General features: G+C 41.1%; 1 protein-coding gene across 3 annotated transcripts in view; it reads left to right on the forward strand.

The window, feature by feature from the left end:
• Positions 1–16,026, forward strand: part of SEPTIN2 (septin 2) — an 80,713-nt gene that overhangs the window by 28,629 nt on the left and 36,058 nt on the right. For all 3 annotated transcript variants that reach the window (XM_075861377.1, XM_075861376.1, XM_075861378.1), the window contains one exon: positions 4,882–5,005. In XM_075861377.1, coding sequence (XP_075717492.1) covers positions 4,882–5,005 — 124 coding nt within the window. The remainder of the gene's footprint in view (positions 1–4,881; positions 5,006–16,026) is intronic.

Below are 16,026 nucleotides of genomic sequence, written 5' to 3' on the forward strand. Positions count from 1 at the left end.
TAGTATAGTCTCTGCTCTGGAACTCCTTCTCTGGGGAAGCCCCTGACATCACTGTCCATATATGGACAGTGACTTCAGGGGCTCCTCTGACAGAGGAATCCCTGGCCAAAGCATCAGCAATATTCTGGCTGGGGATTCCACTCCTAGAGTGAGCCCCAATAGAGCTATCTACTACAGGGGGCTGTGTGGTGGCATGAAGGAGTGCCGGTGCGCTCCTCCTTCAGACCGCTTTCTCCTCTCCCGAGGGAGCCAGGTGCAGCACGGGCCGCAGATGACTGTCTCAGGGGTTGCATGCAGGCCGCGTGTTTGGGACCCCTGCTGTAGATTGTCCAATCCTAATGTTACTTTGGAGACCAGCAGCAGAGGTGTTTCTCACTCCAACATAGAAATGACATATATTTTTAACTGAGCTAAACATTGTTAAAGAGGCTCTGTCACCACAATATAAGTGACCTATATTGCACATGATGTGATCGGCGCTGTAATGTAGATTACAGCAGTGGTTTTTTTTTATTTAGAAAAACTATCGTTTTTGACGGAGTTATGACCTATATTAGCTTTATGCTAATGACTTTCTCAATGGACAACTGGGCGTATTTTACTATATGACCAAGTGGGTGTTGTACAGAGGAGTGTATGACGCTGACCAATCAGCGTCAGACACTTCTCTCCATTCATTTAAACTGCAGATAGCGATATATCTATAGGGTGGGCCATTTATATGGATACACCTAAATAAAATGGGAATGGTTGGTGATATTAACTTCCTGTTTGTGGCACATTAGTATATGGGAGGGGGGAAACTTTTCAAGCTGGGTGTTGACCATGGCGGCCATTTTGAAGTCGGCCATTTTGTATCCAACTTTAGTTTTTTCAATGGGAAGAGGGTCCTGTGACACATCAAACTTATCGAGAATTTCACAAGAAAAACAATGGTGTGCTTGGTTTTAACGTTACTTTATTCTTTCATGAGTTATTTACAAGCTTCTCTTTGTTTACTGCCATTGACATGTCGCAGAGGTTAACATGTGAGGAGCGGATAGAAATTGTGTTGTCTGGTGAACGCAGTACCCGGGTCATTGCAGCAGATTTCAATGCAAGACACCCTACGAGACCACCCATCTCCCATGCTACAGTTTGCAAACTGCTTGCCAAGTTTCGTGAAACTGGTTCAGTGTTGGATTTGCCCAAATGTGGACGCATGAAAACTGTCACTAATGAAGAAACATCAGTGGCTGTCCTAGCTTCATTCAGCAAGAGCCCACAGCGTAGCACTCGCCGCATGTCACTGGAGAGTGGCATCAGTCGAACATCTCTTCGGCGGATATTAGCTACTCACAAATGGCACCCTTACAAACTCCAGCTGCTGCAGCATCTCAACGAGGATGACCCAGATCGGCGCACTGAATTTGCAGAATGGGCAAAACAAAAATTGGAACAGGACCCTCGGTTTACACAGAACATTTTGTTCAGTGATGAGGCAAACTTTTATGTGAATGGTGAAGTTAACAAACCCACCGCTATTAGTCTGACACTAACCCACATTGGATAGATCCCTCCAAGACTGTTGGAACACAAAAATTGATGATATGGTGTGGTATATGGGGTACAAAGATAGTGGGGCCATTCTTCATCAATGGAAACCTCAAGGCCACAGGATATCTGAAATTGCTACATGATGATGTGTTTCCCTCTTTATGCACTGAAGCTGGCACGTTCCCTGAGTTTTTCCAGCAAGATGGTGCACCACCACATTATGGGTGTCAGGTCCGAGCATTCCTAGATGAACAGTTTCCTGGAAAGTGGATTGGTCGTCGTGGGCCAGTTGACTGGCCCCCTAGGTCTCCCGATCTGACCCCCTTAGACTTTTATCTTTGGGGTCATCTGAAGGCAATTGTCTATGCTGAGAAGATACGAGATGTGCAGCAACTGAAACTACGGATACTGGAAGCCTGTGCTAGCATTTCTTCTGCGGTGTTGCTATCAGTGTGTGAAGAGTGGGAGAAGAGGGTTGCATTGACAATCCAACACAATGGGCAGCACTTTGAACACATTTTATAAGTGGTCAGAAACTTGTAAATACCGTATATATCGGCGTACAAGACGACTTTTTACACCCTTAAAAAAAATGTCAAAAGTGTGGGGTCGTCTTATATGCCGGATATTGTCTACATTAGGGATGCACGTTGCAGCCGCACAGCTCAGTATAGTACACATGACTATGAGAGCGGGGCTGCGGCTGTGTAATTCAGCCACAGCCCCGCTCCTGAGTCATGATAAGTTCGCGGGGTCAGGATGATGCAATGCGGCCAGCGCTGCACTAATGAGCGGCGGCACTGGAGACAGAACATGGCGGGCGCGCTACAAAACACCCCCATGTTCTGTCTTCAGTGCCTGAACTGCCGCTCATTAGTGCAGCGCCGGCCGCATCACCTCATGCTGACCGCGCGCGCACTTCCTGTCAGGAGCGGGGCAATGGCTGTATTACACAGCCGCAGCCCCGCTCTATAACGGCGGAGATCAGAGAAACCGCTCATCTCCGCCGTTATTCCCCTGAATGCTGCGATCACAGCTGACTGCAGCATTCAGGGGAAAGTGAGAAGGGGGGATGCCCCTGGATCGCGTCACAGGGAATTCCTGTGACGCGATCGAGGGCCATACCATATATGGGCAGACAGCCCAGGGTCTATTGACGGACCCCAGGGCTGTCTTACCATATTTCATGTTGTTAGGACATACCCAAGTATGTCCTAACAACTGCCTGTGTATTATCTGTCCACAGGCTAATGTACTGGCACATATCTGATATATGTCAGTACATTAAAGTTTAAAAATAAAGTAAAAACAAAGTATTGTTAAATTTTAAAAAAAATACACCTTCACCTTTTTTACAATAAACATTCAAATAAGTCTCAATACATAAAATACACACATTCAGTAATGGCGCGGACAACAATGTTTTTGCATCATTTATGATGTGTACGCTGTAAAAAAATGAAATAAACACGGCTTTCTATCACTTATTAATGTGAGGTGCGATGAATTTACCCTCCATGTTCCTCACATTAATAGTAATTAACCCCATCATGTACCTCGCACATTAACCCAATATGACTGAGAAACATGATGGGATTAATTACTATTAATGTGAGGCGCGTTCAAAATTCATCACACGTCGCGCCTCACATCAGAAAACTGAAGAATTTTTTTTTATTACTGTTGGCAAAAGTATCGAAATTGGTATCGAAATCGCAATACTAAACGAAGTATCGGTATCGAAGTCCAAATTCTGGTATCGTGACATCCCTAGTCTACATATTGTCTACAAACAGGTTGTGTGTTACCTTGTGAGCCTGCAGTCCGGTACACAGGCTCCCGGGATGCACGGAATCCGCCACGGATCTGAGGGAAGCCGGTATTAGCCGCCAGGGAACATCTCTGTAAGATCCTCTGGCCCGCCCTTTCCTCTCATTCCCTGCCTCTCAGATCTCGCGCGATGAAGCAGCCTATCTGCGCATGCGCGAGTTAAAAGAGACAGAGAGTCCTGGGTCCTGCCGCCGATGGCCATAGTGAAGCGCTCCTGCACGAAATGGTGAGTATATCTTAAATTCTATATTTTAAGGATAAAAGTTGGGGGTCGTCTTATACGCCCAGTCGTCTTATACGCCGACATATACGGTAACTCATGAAAGAATAAAGTAACGTTAAAACCAAGTACGCCATTGGTTTTTCTTGTAAAATTCTCGATAAGTTTGATGTCACATGACCCTCTTCCCATTGAAAAAACTAAAGTTGGACACAAAATGGGCGACTTCAAAATGGCCGCCATGGTCAACACCCAGCTTGAAAAGTTTCCCCCTTCCATATACTAATGTGCCACAAACAGGAAGTTAATATCACCAACCATTCCCATTTTATTTAGGTGTATCTATATAAATGGCCCACCCTGTATATCGTTATAGTGTGTTTATGTGACAGCACATAACGCTACTCATGTGTCTTGACAATGAATATACATTACCTCCAGCAAGGACGTGATATGTATTCATTCTCCTGACCACTTCTGTTGCGTCTCTGTGAGTTACAGCATAGCAGGCTGCGTCTCGCGAGATTACGCTGTAAACTGTCATTCACAGCGAGATCTCGCTGTTCTGTAACTCACAGAAGTGGTCAGGAGAATGAATACACGTCACGTCCCGGCTGGAGGTAATGTATATTCACTGTCATGACACATGAGTAGCGTTATAGTGTGTTTATGTGACTGCACATAATGATATAGATATATGGCTATCTGCAGTGTGATTGAATGGAGAGAAGTGTCTGACGCTGATTGGTTACTGATTGGTCAGCGTCATACACTCCTTTGTACAACGCCCACTTGGTCATATAGTAAAACACGCCCAGTTGTCCGTTGAGAAACTCTTTAGCATAAAGCCAATCTAGGTCATAACTCCGTCAAAAATGATAGTTTTTCTAAATAAAAAAACACTGCTGTTACCTACATTACAGCGCCGATCACATCATGTACAATATAGGCCACTTATAATGTGGTGACAGAGCCTCTTTAATGGTGTAATTTGGAAGATTGATCTTAAGACCTAGAAGAAAATTATATTGTATCCGTTCTGTACTTCCTCTCCAACTGCAGGGGCAGTGGTGTTATTTTCAGTGTCTTAGCTTCTTTGTTGCAGTACCGAGACTACAGCTGGTAAAAATGTGACAACTTTTTGATCCACGGAAATCAAGAGCCCAGCAAAATTGTGTTTGGCTGGTTTTCATTGGGGTATTTAATTTAATACAGAACTGTATAATCTTGTGATGTCTCTGACAGTTGTGCTTGTTGTATCTGGTTGGATTTATTTATATATTTTTTTTTTTCAGATAAAATTGAACGTACAGTGGAAATTGAAGCATCTACTGTGGAGATTGAGGAAAGAGGTGTAAAGTTGCGTCTTACGGTGGTTGACACACCAGGCTATGGCGATGCAATGAACTGTGAAGACTGGTTAGTAAAAGTTATATTGTTTCAACTGAATAGCCAATCTCTTGAGTGGTCGTTAAAGAGACTCTGTCGCCACATTATAAGTGCCCTATCTCCTACATAATCTGGTCGGCACTGTAATGTACATTACAGGAGTGTTTTTTATTTAGAAAAACAATCATTTTTGACGGAGTTATGGCCTATTTTTTTTATTCTTTTTGTTCACAGCCACTTAGAGTATAGATACTGATACTTCTGATGTCTCCTATAGTGGAAAAGAATGGTAGTACACATTAATTTACAGGGAAGATTGACTACTGAATTGGTTTGTAACATTATTATAGATACTAAACCTGAATTACATGCAACTTATTAAGGCCGTTTTCCCATCAGGGACATTTATGACATATCCGCTGGGTATGTCATCCATGTCAGATAGATGTGGGTCCCACCTCCGGGACCCGCACCCATCTCTAGAACATGCCCCCAAAACCCCAACCTACCGCTCTGTTGTGCCTGAAGCATCTGATTTTCGACTATGAAGAAGAAAACCGTGTAGCTCGCTGAGCTACGTTGTTTCCGTAAGTCCCATAGTAGTGAATGCCAGTTACGTAAGCAGCGTAGCATGCGAGCTACGCTGTTTCCGTAACTACCATTCAGTTCTATCGGACTCTCCTAAACAGTGTAGCTCACCAAGCTACACTGTTCATCTTCGTGGTCGGAAATCACCTGCTTAAGCCGCGACACAGAGAGGTAGAACAGAGCCCTGTTCTAGAGATAGATGAGGGTCCCAGAGGTGGGACCCGCATCTATCTAACATTTATGGCATATCCTGTGGATATGTCCTAAATGTCCCTGATGGTAAAACCCCTTTAAAGGGAAGGTGTCATGTAATTTTTATTTTATTATATTGCTTTTAATAAAATATAAACAAAAAATGTATTTATTAGGGTTGTCACGTTCTAATTTTTACTGTGTTTAAACTTTTACTTCTCTATGGGTGCTGCCATTATTTTGTTCATTTCTGTATGTGTCGATCAACGACACATCCAGAGATTGCATACGGCACATACAGCCCCATAGAGAATGTGCATGCGTCGCCCCCACACAGACCAAAACGAAGCTCGTTCTCAGAGCGAAATCCAGCGACATTTTCATGTGGACCGGAAGCCGCAGCCGGACAGTAAGATGATGACTTCCGGCCGCGGCTTCCAGCCATATGTTCAGGCACAAGGAATAGGAGCGTAGACCAGCGGAGGCAGCGGCAGCAGGTAAGTTATGTTCGTGTATGTGATGTGTGTATTATGTTCGTGTTATACTGTCTGCTGAGCACTGTATCTAATCCTCCTACACTGCAGTCGCTCAGAAATTGGCGGCACACCGTGTAGGAGGTTTGAAGATGCAAACCCTTCCTTCTCCTGGCACTAGCCAGAAGAAGGGAGGGGGGATTGTGTGAGGACACTAGAGGAGTGTGTGTCTATCCCAAATTTGCAGCATAAATCAATGAGGTTGCTTTACCACATTGCCAATGCTGCAATTTTGGGAACTGCTCCCTCTAGTGCCCAGCACATGGACATGTTATAAATTAGAATCTAATTTATAATATTTCCTGACTTGTGAAAAAATTAAAACCATGTGTAATCACTTAAATAATAATTGTTTAACTGAAAAAATAAACATAATAATTTTGAGCGATACATTCCCTCTAAGCTACCATCAGGAACCTTCCCAAAGGTAGTGCTCACGTCCCCTTCTTTCAAAACTGATGTAATGATCCATGTTCAATTGTTAATTTTTAAATACTGTGAAAGAAAATTCTATATGTAGTGTTTGGTTGTCAATATTATCCCTCTCCTGACATTTACAGTTCAATGAATGTTATTCTGCTGTTGACTACTTTGTAAGTTAACCGTGCATGGTAGGTACTCCTGGACTGATGTAATTAAGAAATTATTGTTTAGTCTTACTACGTTCATGTCCGATGTATTTTGATCAAAACGCCGGGAACTGATTTGTTCAGAGCCACTTGTTTTGACGTTCTTGCTGAACACCTTCCCGCACCTTGACGTGCAGTTATGTCTGGACTTCTAACCGTTATCCGCCTTGCAGCGCTACACCGCAGCGGCGGTTAACTGTGCAGGGTGTCTGCCTTGCGCTCCCTGTTGCCGATCAGCGGCCCATCGCCGCTGATTTCGGCAAATAACCCCTTAGATGTGGCGGTCGATTGTGATCGCCGCATTTAAGGGGTTTAGAGCAGATCGGCATCCCCTCGTGCAATCGTGGGGACTGCCAGTGGTTGTCATAGCAACCGTCTGCCTCCGGGCTGCCATGTACGAAAGCCTATGAGGACCAGCCAGAGGCTGCTCCTCCTAGGCTTCCTGTCCGAGTGACTGTCATGTCACAATGACCGTTGGACTACATTGCACTACGTAGGTAGTGTAGTGTATTCCAGCAGCGATCAGAGCTGCAAGTCTTCAAGTCGCCTAGTGGGGAAAAAAAGAAAACAAAAAGGTAATTTTTTATTTTTTACACTTTTATAAAACATTTTTAAGTTATTATAGGAAAAAAAAGTACACATTTGGTCTCGCCGCGTCTGTAACGACCCAAATTAAAATATTATTTTTCCCGCACCATGAACAACAAAAAAGTAGTGATTCTGCCATTGTTTTTTAATTTGTGTTTTTTTGCGGTCAACACCCCTCCCAAAATTTAGAATAAAAAGTCGCCTGTACCCCAAAATGGTACCAATAAAAACTACAACCCATCTCGCAAAAAGCAAGCCCTTACACAGCTTTTTTTGACTGAAAAATAAAGTTATGGCTCTCAGAATATGGTGACAAAAAAAATAAATAAATTTTATACAAAAGTGATTTTATTGCGCAAACGCTGCAAAACATAATAAAATACATATAGTATCGCCGTAATCGTATCAACGCGCAGAAAAAAGTAAAATAGTCATTTATAGCCCAGGGTGAATGCCATAAAAAATATTGTGAGAATTGCTGGTTTTTGGTCACCTTGCTTGCCAAAAAATGGAATAAAGCGTGATCAACAAATTGCATTCACCCCAAAATGGTACCATAAATAAGCCCTCACACAGCTCCGGAGGAGAAAAAATAAAGTTCTGGCTCTGAGTATGTTAACGCAAAATGTGCAGTGTGTTCCAAAAGCAGATCAGATCGAGCACCAATGATCAGTGCGACACTGGCCACATATCTTCAGATTATTTATTTACTGCATTATTATGCCCTGATGTACTCTGCACAGCTTACATATGCCCCCACATTATAAATTGAAATACCAGTAAAACCCCAAGCAGAACTGCCAAGCAAAACCTGCGCTCCCTCCCTTCTGAAACCTACAGCGTGCCTAACAGAAGTTTACGTCCACTGATATGGCAATGCCATACGCGGGAGAACCCGATTAACATTTTATGAGGTATTTGTCTTCAGTGGCACAAACTGGGCACATCAGTGGAGAATGTTAATTTTCACTCTGCACCATCCGCTGCGCATTAACACCTTCGCGCACTACGACTTAATAGCATAAGACTGCCCCATACCATTCAGGTGTAAGCTGTGTATTACAACTGACACCCGGGAATAACTGACAGGAACAGCGATTGCACGGTTACAGGATCCTGTAAAAATTACAATACACCGCAATACATTAGTATTGCGGTGTATTGTACCCGCGATCCAATGATCGCTTGTACAAGTCCCCTAGGGGGACTAATAAAATGTTTGGAAAAAAATGTAAATGTTATTCATGAAAAATTTATGTTTAAAATCCCCCAAAAACATTTTCCCATTTTTTGTATTTTTTTTCCTTCTCTAAAGTAATGTAAAAAATACCCAAAATTGGTATCGCTGCGTCTGTAAAAGTCAGAACTATTACAATATACCATTATTTAACTTGCATGGTAAACGCCGTAAAAAATATACAATTTAAAACGCCAAAATCGCTGGTTTTTGATCACCTTAGATTAAAAAGAATTTGTAGTAAGTGCTGAAAAAGTTGTATGTACCACACAATGGTATCAATAAAAACTACAGCTCGTCCCGCAAAAAATAAGCCCACACACCTCTCAATGGACCTAAAAATAAAACCAGTTATGCCTCTCGGAATGTGGTGAAACAAAACAATTTTTTTTAACAAATAGTTTTTACTTTTGTAAAAGTAGTAAAATATATAAAAAAAACAGTATATGTTTGGTATCCCCATAGTCGTATAGAGTCGCAGAAAAAAATGTAAGTTGTCGTTTTCACTGCATGGTGAAACCAGTAAAAACAAAACCCAAAAGACTATGGAGGAATCGTAGTTTTTTTTTTTTCCAAGTTCAGCCTGCAAAGCATCTTATTTTCAGTTTCCCAGTACTTTAAATGGTGTCAATAGAAACTACAACTCGTCCTGCAAGAAATAAGCCCTCACACCATTCTATTGACGGAAAAATAAAGTTATGGCTCTTGAAAGCGGGGAGCGAAAAACGAAAAAGAAAAGGCAAAACCTGGATCAGTCTGGAAAGGGTTAATTAATTTCTTTTTTAAAAAAAAAACCATTACCGAGCACATGTGGGGTTTTGCCATACTCGGGAGAAATTGCTTTACAAATGTTGGGGTGCTTTCTCCTCATCTTTTGTGAAAATGAGAAAATTTAACATTTTAGTGGAATTAATGTTTTTTGTTTTATACGGCCTAATTCTAATAAATTCTCAAAGTCCTGTGGGGTCTGAATGCTCACTATACCCCTAGATAGATTCCTTGAGGGTATGTTCACACGACCTCTTTTCAGATGTAATTACGCCTGAAAAGACGGCTCCAATACATCTGCAAACATCTGCCCATTGCTTGCAATGGGTTTTCCGATGTTCTGTGCAGACGAGTTGTCATTTTACGCGTCGCTGTCAAAATACGGCGTGTAAAATGACAGCTCGTCAAAAGACGTGCAGGACTCTTCTTGGGACGTTTTTGGAGCCGTTTTCTCATACTCTATTGAAAACCGCTCCAAAAACGCAGAGAAATACGCGAGTTGCCCAAAAAAAGTCTGAAAATTAGGGTCTGGTTTCCCTTGAAAACAGGGCCGTATTTTGAGACGTTTTTGACACTGCGTGTGAACATACCCTAAGTGGTGGTTTCCCAAATGGGGTCACTTTTGGGGTGTTTCTACTGTTTTGTTCTCCCAGGGGCTAAATTCTTTCCGCTAAATTTGAGCTCAAAGTCAAATAGCGCTCCTTTCCTTCGGAGCCCTGCTGTGGGTCCAATCAGCAGTTTGTTACCACATATGGGGTATTGCCATAATCGTGAGAAATTGCTTTACAAATGTTGGGGTATTTTTTTTTCCCCCTTTTATTACTTGACTAATTCAAATAAATTTGGCAAAAAAACTGTGGGGTCAAAATGTTTACACCCCTCAAATTTATCTAGGGGTATAGTTTCCAAAATGGGGTCACTTTTGGGGGGTCTTTACTGTTTTGGCACCACAAATCCTCTTCAAACCTGACATGGTGCCTAAAATATATTCGAAATAAAAAGAAGGCCCCAAAATCCACTAGGTGCTACTTTGCTTGTGAGGCCTGTGTTTCAGTCCAGTAGCACGCTAAGGCCACATGTGGGATATTTCTATAATCTGGGCAATAAATATTGAGTTGCATTTCTCTGGTAAAAACTTCTGTGTTACAGAAGGAAATGTATTACAAATGAATTTCACCTTTTAATTCCTGTGATATGCCTAAAGGGTGATTTATGGGGACTTTTTACCATATATAGGGCCCTCAAATCCACTTCTGAACTGGTCCCCGAAAAAATAGCCTTTCGAAATTTTCTTAAATCTGAGAAATTGCTGTTAAAGTTCTAAGCCTTGTAACATCGTAGAAAAATGTTAAAAAAATGATGCAAACATAAAGTAGACGTGAAATAGAAACTATTTTGTGTGGTATTACTATCTGTCTTACAAGAAGATACGTTTAAACTTAGTAAAATGCAAATTTTGGTGTTTTTCACAAAAATATTGAATTTATCGACCAAATTTTCTCACTAACCAAGTACAAGGGCACCAGTGATGGTGCGGGCTCAGAAGCAGAGCCGGCACCATCACCGCGGGGTGACAGATATATTATACAGCTGGCACCCTCCTGTAACTGCCAGGACCGGAGCTATTCTCCGATTCGGCTGATTAACCCCTCAGATGCTGCGCTCAATAGACCAGCAACCCAGTGACGCAATCGCTGGGTTGCTGTGGCAATCGGACGCCAGAAAATGGCGTCCGAGTCTGCCTTGTACGGGAGCCGATGAGGACCCGCCTGCGGCGTGAACTCATAGGCTTGCTGTCAGTGAATAACTGACAGCGCTAATACACTGCACTACGTATGTAGTGCAGTGTATTAGAGTAGCGATCGGGGGTATCGGGCCCTCAAGTACCCTAGTGGGACAAGTCCAAAAAGTAATAAAAATGTGGTAAAACAATAAAAACACACACTTCAAATAAAAATAAAGCTAAACTGACTTTTTTCCCATAGTAAGTCTTTTTATTATGGGAAAAACCGTAAAAATTAAAAAAACTATACATAATTGGTATCGCCTCGTCCGTAACGACCCAAACTACAAAACTATTATAGAGGTAGGTTCGGAATGCACGAGATCAGGGTAGGTGCTCGAATAGGGTCCCAACCCAATCGTATATTGGAAGAAGTATTCGGCACACAGACGTCAAAATCAAGTTTCTTGAAATTTTTATTACGATAGATGCCAAGGGTTTGGTGCGTGCAACGTAACGTTTCGGTCAAAAGACCTTCGTCGGGCACTACAGGTATACAGAACATATATATTATTATCATATATAGGTATTATTAGCATCATATCCATGTGTGAAAAAATAAATAAATAAATAAAAATGAAATCAAAACGAGACATAAATAAGGACAAATTAAATCTTTACATAACTCAAAGCAGAATTGTGGTATAAAGAACCGCAAAAATAATAGTCATCATCAACCAGGAACTGTGAGGTGGACGACATTCTCATCCCAGGCACAATGGTGTATTCAGGTATGTAGTTGTGCCTGGGATGAGAATGTCGTCCACTCACAGTTCCTGGTTGATGATGACTATTATTTTTGCGGTTCTTTATACCAGAATTCTGCTTTGAGTTATGTAAAGATTTAATTTGTCCTTATTTATGTCTCGTTTTGATTTCATTTTTATTTATTTATTTATTTTTTCACACATGGATATGATGCTAATAATACCTATATATGATAATAATATATATGTTCTGTATACCTGTAGTGCCCGACGAAGGTCTTTTGACCGAAACGTTACGTTGCACGCACCAAACCCTTGGCATCTATCGTAATAAAAATTTCAAGAAACTTGATTTTGACGTCTGTGTGCCGAATACTTCTTCCAAAATACAAAACTATTATGTCATGTATCCCGCACGGTGAATGCCGTAAAAAAAAACCATGAAAAACAACTCCAGAATCTTTGTTTTTAGGTCACATCTCCTTCCAAAAAATGCTATAAAAAGTGATCAAAAAGTCACATTTACTCCAAAATAGTACTAATAAAAACGACAATCCGTCCCGCAAAAAAGAATCCCTGACACCGCTTTGTGCACGCAAAAATAAAAAAGTTATGGGTCTTAGAATATGGCGACACAGAAAACAAATGATTTTATAAAAAAAGTGATTTTATTGTGCAAAAGCTGCAATACATAAAAAAAACTATATAAATTTGGTATCGCCGTAATCGTATCGTCCCGCAGAATAAAGCTAACATGTAATTTAGGGCGCACTGTGGATGCCGAAAAAAAACCCAATAAAAAACTATTCCAGAATTGCTTGTTTTTGGTAATTTCCTTTACCAAAAAATGAAATAAAAAGTGATCAAAAAGTCGTATGTGTTCTAAAATGGTACCAATAAAATCTACAGCCCGTCTCGCAAAAAAACAAGCCCGCACACCGCTCAATCAACTGAAAAATAAAAAAGTTATGGCACTAGTAATGCGGTGATGAAAAACATCTCAATGCGCAGGCCGGAGGGGAACATTCCTTCAGTTTCAGGGCCCTAGTATTTAGGAACTAGGAAAGGGCAGGGACATAGCACATCCGCTGGAAGCGAGGGCGCCCGTATTATATCAGCGCAAAACTTTCCCAGTAATATTTCCCAAACTACGAAGGAGAAAAAGTCCCCAAAAGGTGCATAGCGTTACAAAAGGGGGATAAGAAAGAAAACCGTTTATCAGTGTGACACCGGCCTGTGCATAATGGATCGCTTCACAGCGTAACACACATCTATGGATAATTGTATTATTTACCCCATTATTATACCCTCTTATTATGCCCTGATGTTCTCCGCACAGATTACTTACACCCCCACATTATAAACTGAAATACCAGCAAAACCCCAAACAGAACTACTACCAAGCAAAATCCATGCTCAAAATGGCGGTCTTTCCCTTCTTACCCCTACAGTGTGCCCAAACAGCAATTTATGGCCACAAGTAAGGCATTACCATACCCGGGAGAACCCACTTAACAATTTATGGGGTAAGATTCTCTAGGGGCACAACATCTTGTGCGGTGAATGGGCAGATCAGTGGAGAAATTGCAATTTTCACTTTGCACCATCCACTGCGTATTCATTTTTTAAAAACACCTGTGGAGTCTAAATTCTCACTACACCCCTTGATAAATGCCTTTAGGGGTGTAGTTTCTAAAACGGGGTCACTTTTGTTTGGTACATCAGGGGTTTTGCAAATGCAACATGCTGTCCGCAAACCATTCCAGCAAAATCTACGCTCCAAAAGATAAATATCGCTCCTTTTCTTCTGAATGCTCCCATATATGTAAACAGCTGATTATAACCACATATGGGGTGTTACCGTACTCGGGAGAAATTGCTTTACAAATGTTGGCGTGCTTTTTCTTCTTTATTCCTTGTAAAAATGAAAAATGTTGAACTAAAACTACATCTTGTTAGAAAAAAAAATAATTTTTCATTTTCATGGCTTAATTCTAATTCAGCAAAATACCTTTGGGATCAAAATTTTCACTATACCCCAAGATGATTTCTCAGGGGGTGCAGTTTCCCAAATGGAGTCACTTTTGGGGTGTTTCCACTGTACTAGTACTACAGGGGCTCAGCAAATGTGACATGGCGCCCAGAAACCATTCCAAAATCCAAATGGTGCTCCTTCCATTCTGAGCCCTACCGTGTGTCCAAACAGATGTTTGTGACCACATGTGGGGTATTGTTTTACTCGGGAGAAGTTGCTTTACAAATGTTGCGGTGCTTTTTCTCCTTCAGTCCTTGTGGAAATGAAAAGAAAATACCTAAACCTACATTTTCTTTGAAAAAATGTAGATTTTCATTTTTACGGCCTACTTCCAATAAGTTCTGTAAAACACCTGTGGGGTCAAACTGCTCACTGTACCCCTAGATAATTTCCTCATGGGGTGTAGTTTCCAAAATGGGGTCACTTGTTTGGGGTTTCCACTGTTTTGTCCCCTCAGGGGCTTTGCAAATGTGACATGGCCTCCGCAAACCATTCCTGCTAAATTTGAGTTCCAAAAGCCAAATGGCGCTCTTTCCCTTCTCAGCCTCGCCGTGTGTCCAAACAGCCGCTTATGACCACATGTGGGGTATTGTTTTACTCGGAGAAATTTCTTTACATTTTTTTATGGTGTTTTTTCTCCTTTAGTCCTTGTGGAAATGATTTCATTTTCATGGCCTAGTTCCAAAACTTTTTGCAAAAAAACTGGCGGGTCAAAATGCTTGCTACACCCCTAAATAAATTCCTCGAGGGGTGTAGTTTTCCAAATGGGGTCACTTTTGGGGGGTTTCCACTGTTTTAGTTCCACAAGACCTCTTCAAAGCTGACATGCTGCCTAAAATATATTCTAATAAAAAGGAGGCCCAAAATCCACTAGGGGCTCCTTTGCTTCTGAGGCCAGTGCTTCAGTCCAGTAGCACACTAGAGCCACGTGTGGGATATTTCCTAAAACTGCAGAACCTGGGCAATAAATATTGAGTTGCATTTTTCTGGTAAAACCTTGGTACAAAAAAAATGGATTCAAAATGAATTTCTGGAAAAAACTAATGAACTTTGTAAATTTCACCTCTACTTTGCCTTAATTCCTGCGCAATGTCTAAAGGGTTAAGAAACTTTCTAAATGCTGTTTTGAATACTTTGAGGGGTGCAGTTTTTAAAATGGGGTGACTTATTGGCGTTTTCTAATATATAAGGCCCTCAAAGCCACTTCACAACTGAACTGGCCCCTGTAAAAATAGCATTTTGACATTTTCTTGAAAATGTGAGAAATTGCTGCTAAAGTTCTAAGCCTTGTAACGTCCTAGAAAAATAAAATGATGTTCAAAAAACGATGCCAATCTAAAGTAGACATATGGGGGATGTTAATTAGCAACAATTTTGTGTGGTATTACTGCCTGTCTTACAAGCAGATACATTTAAATTGAGAAAAATGATAATTTTTCTCTAAATTTTGGTGTTTTTCACAATTAAATACTGAATGTATCGGGCAAATTTTGCCAGTAACAAAGTCCAATGTGTTACGAGAAAACAATCTCAGAATCGCTTGGATAGGTAATTGCAGAGTTATTGCCACATAAAGTGAAACATGTCAGATTTGAAAAATGAGGCTCTGTCAGGAAGGTCAAAAGTGCCCAAAGAGGGAAGGGGTTAAAGAGCAGGGAATCCCTCTGCAGTCACCCCTTGGGACCTACAAAGGACCCCAGGGCTGTCTATTCAGTAAGCCTGCTGTTAGGGCATCACATAGTGTGTCCTAACAGCAGCCTGTGTCATAGTGACACAGGGTATGTATTCGCATACAGCAGTATGCTAATACATTATAAGTAAAAAATAGAGTTGTAAATAAAGTTATCCCTTTAATGGGATTTAAAAAAAACGTAACCATAAATAAATTTAAAATAAAACTACAAATAAAAAGTCATTTTTTTTGCATGAAATATATATTTTCCTGCGCCTACCCTAAATAAAAACAAAAAACCTATACATATTAGGTATCT

Source organism: Rhinoderma darwinii, chromosome 4 (genome assembly GCF_050947455.1).
Source record: "Rhinoderma darwinii isolate aRhiDar2 chromosome 4, aRhiDar2.hap1, whole genome shotgun sequence".
NCBI classification, from domain to species: Eukaryota; Metazoa; Chordata; class Amphibia; order Anura; family Rhinodermatidae; genus Rhinoderma; species Rhinoderma darwinii.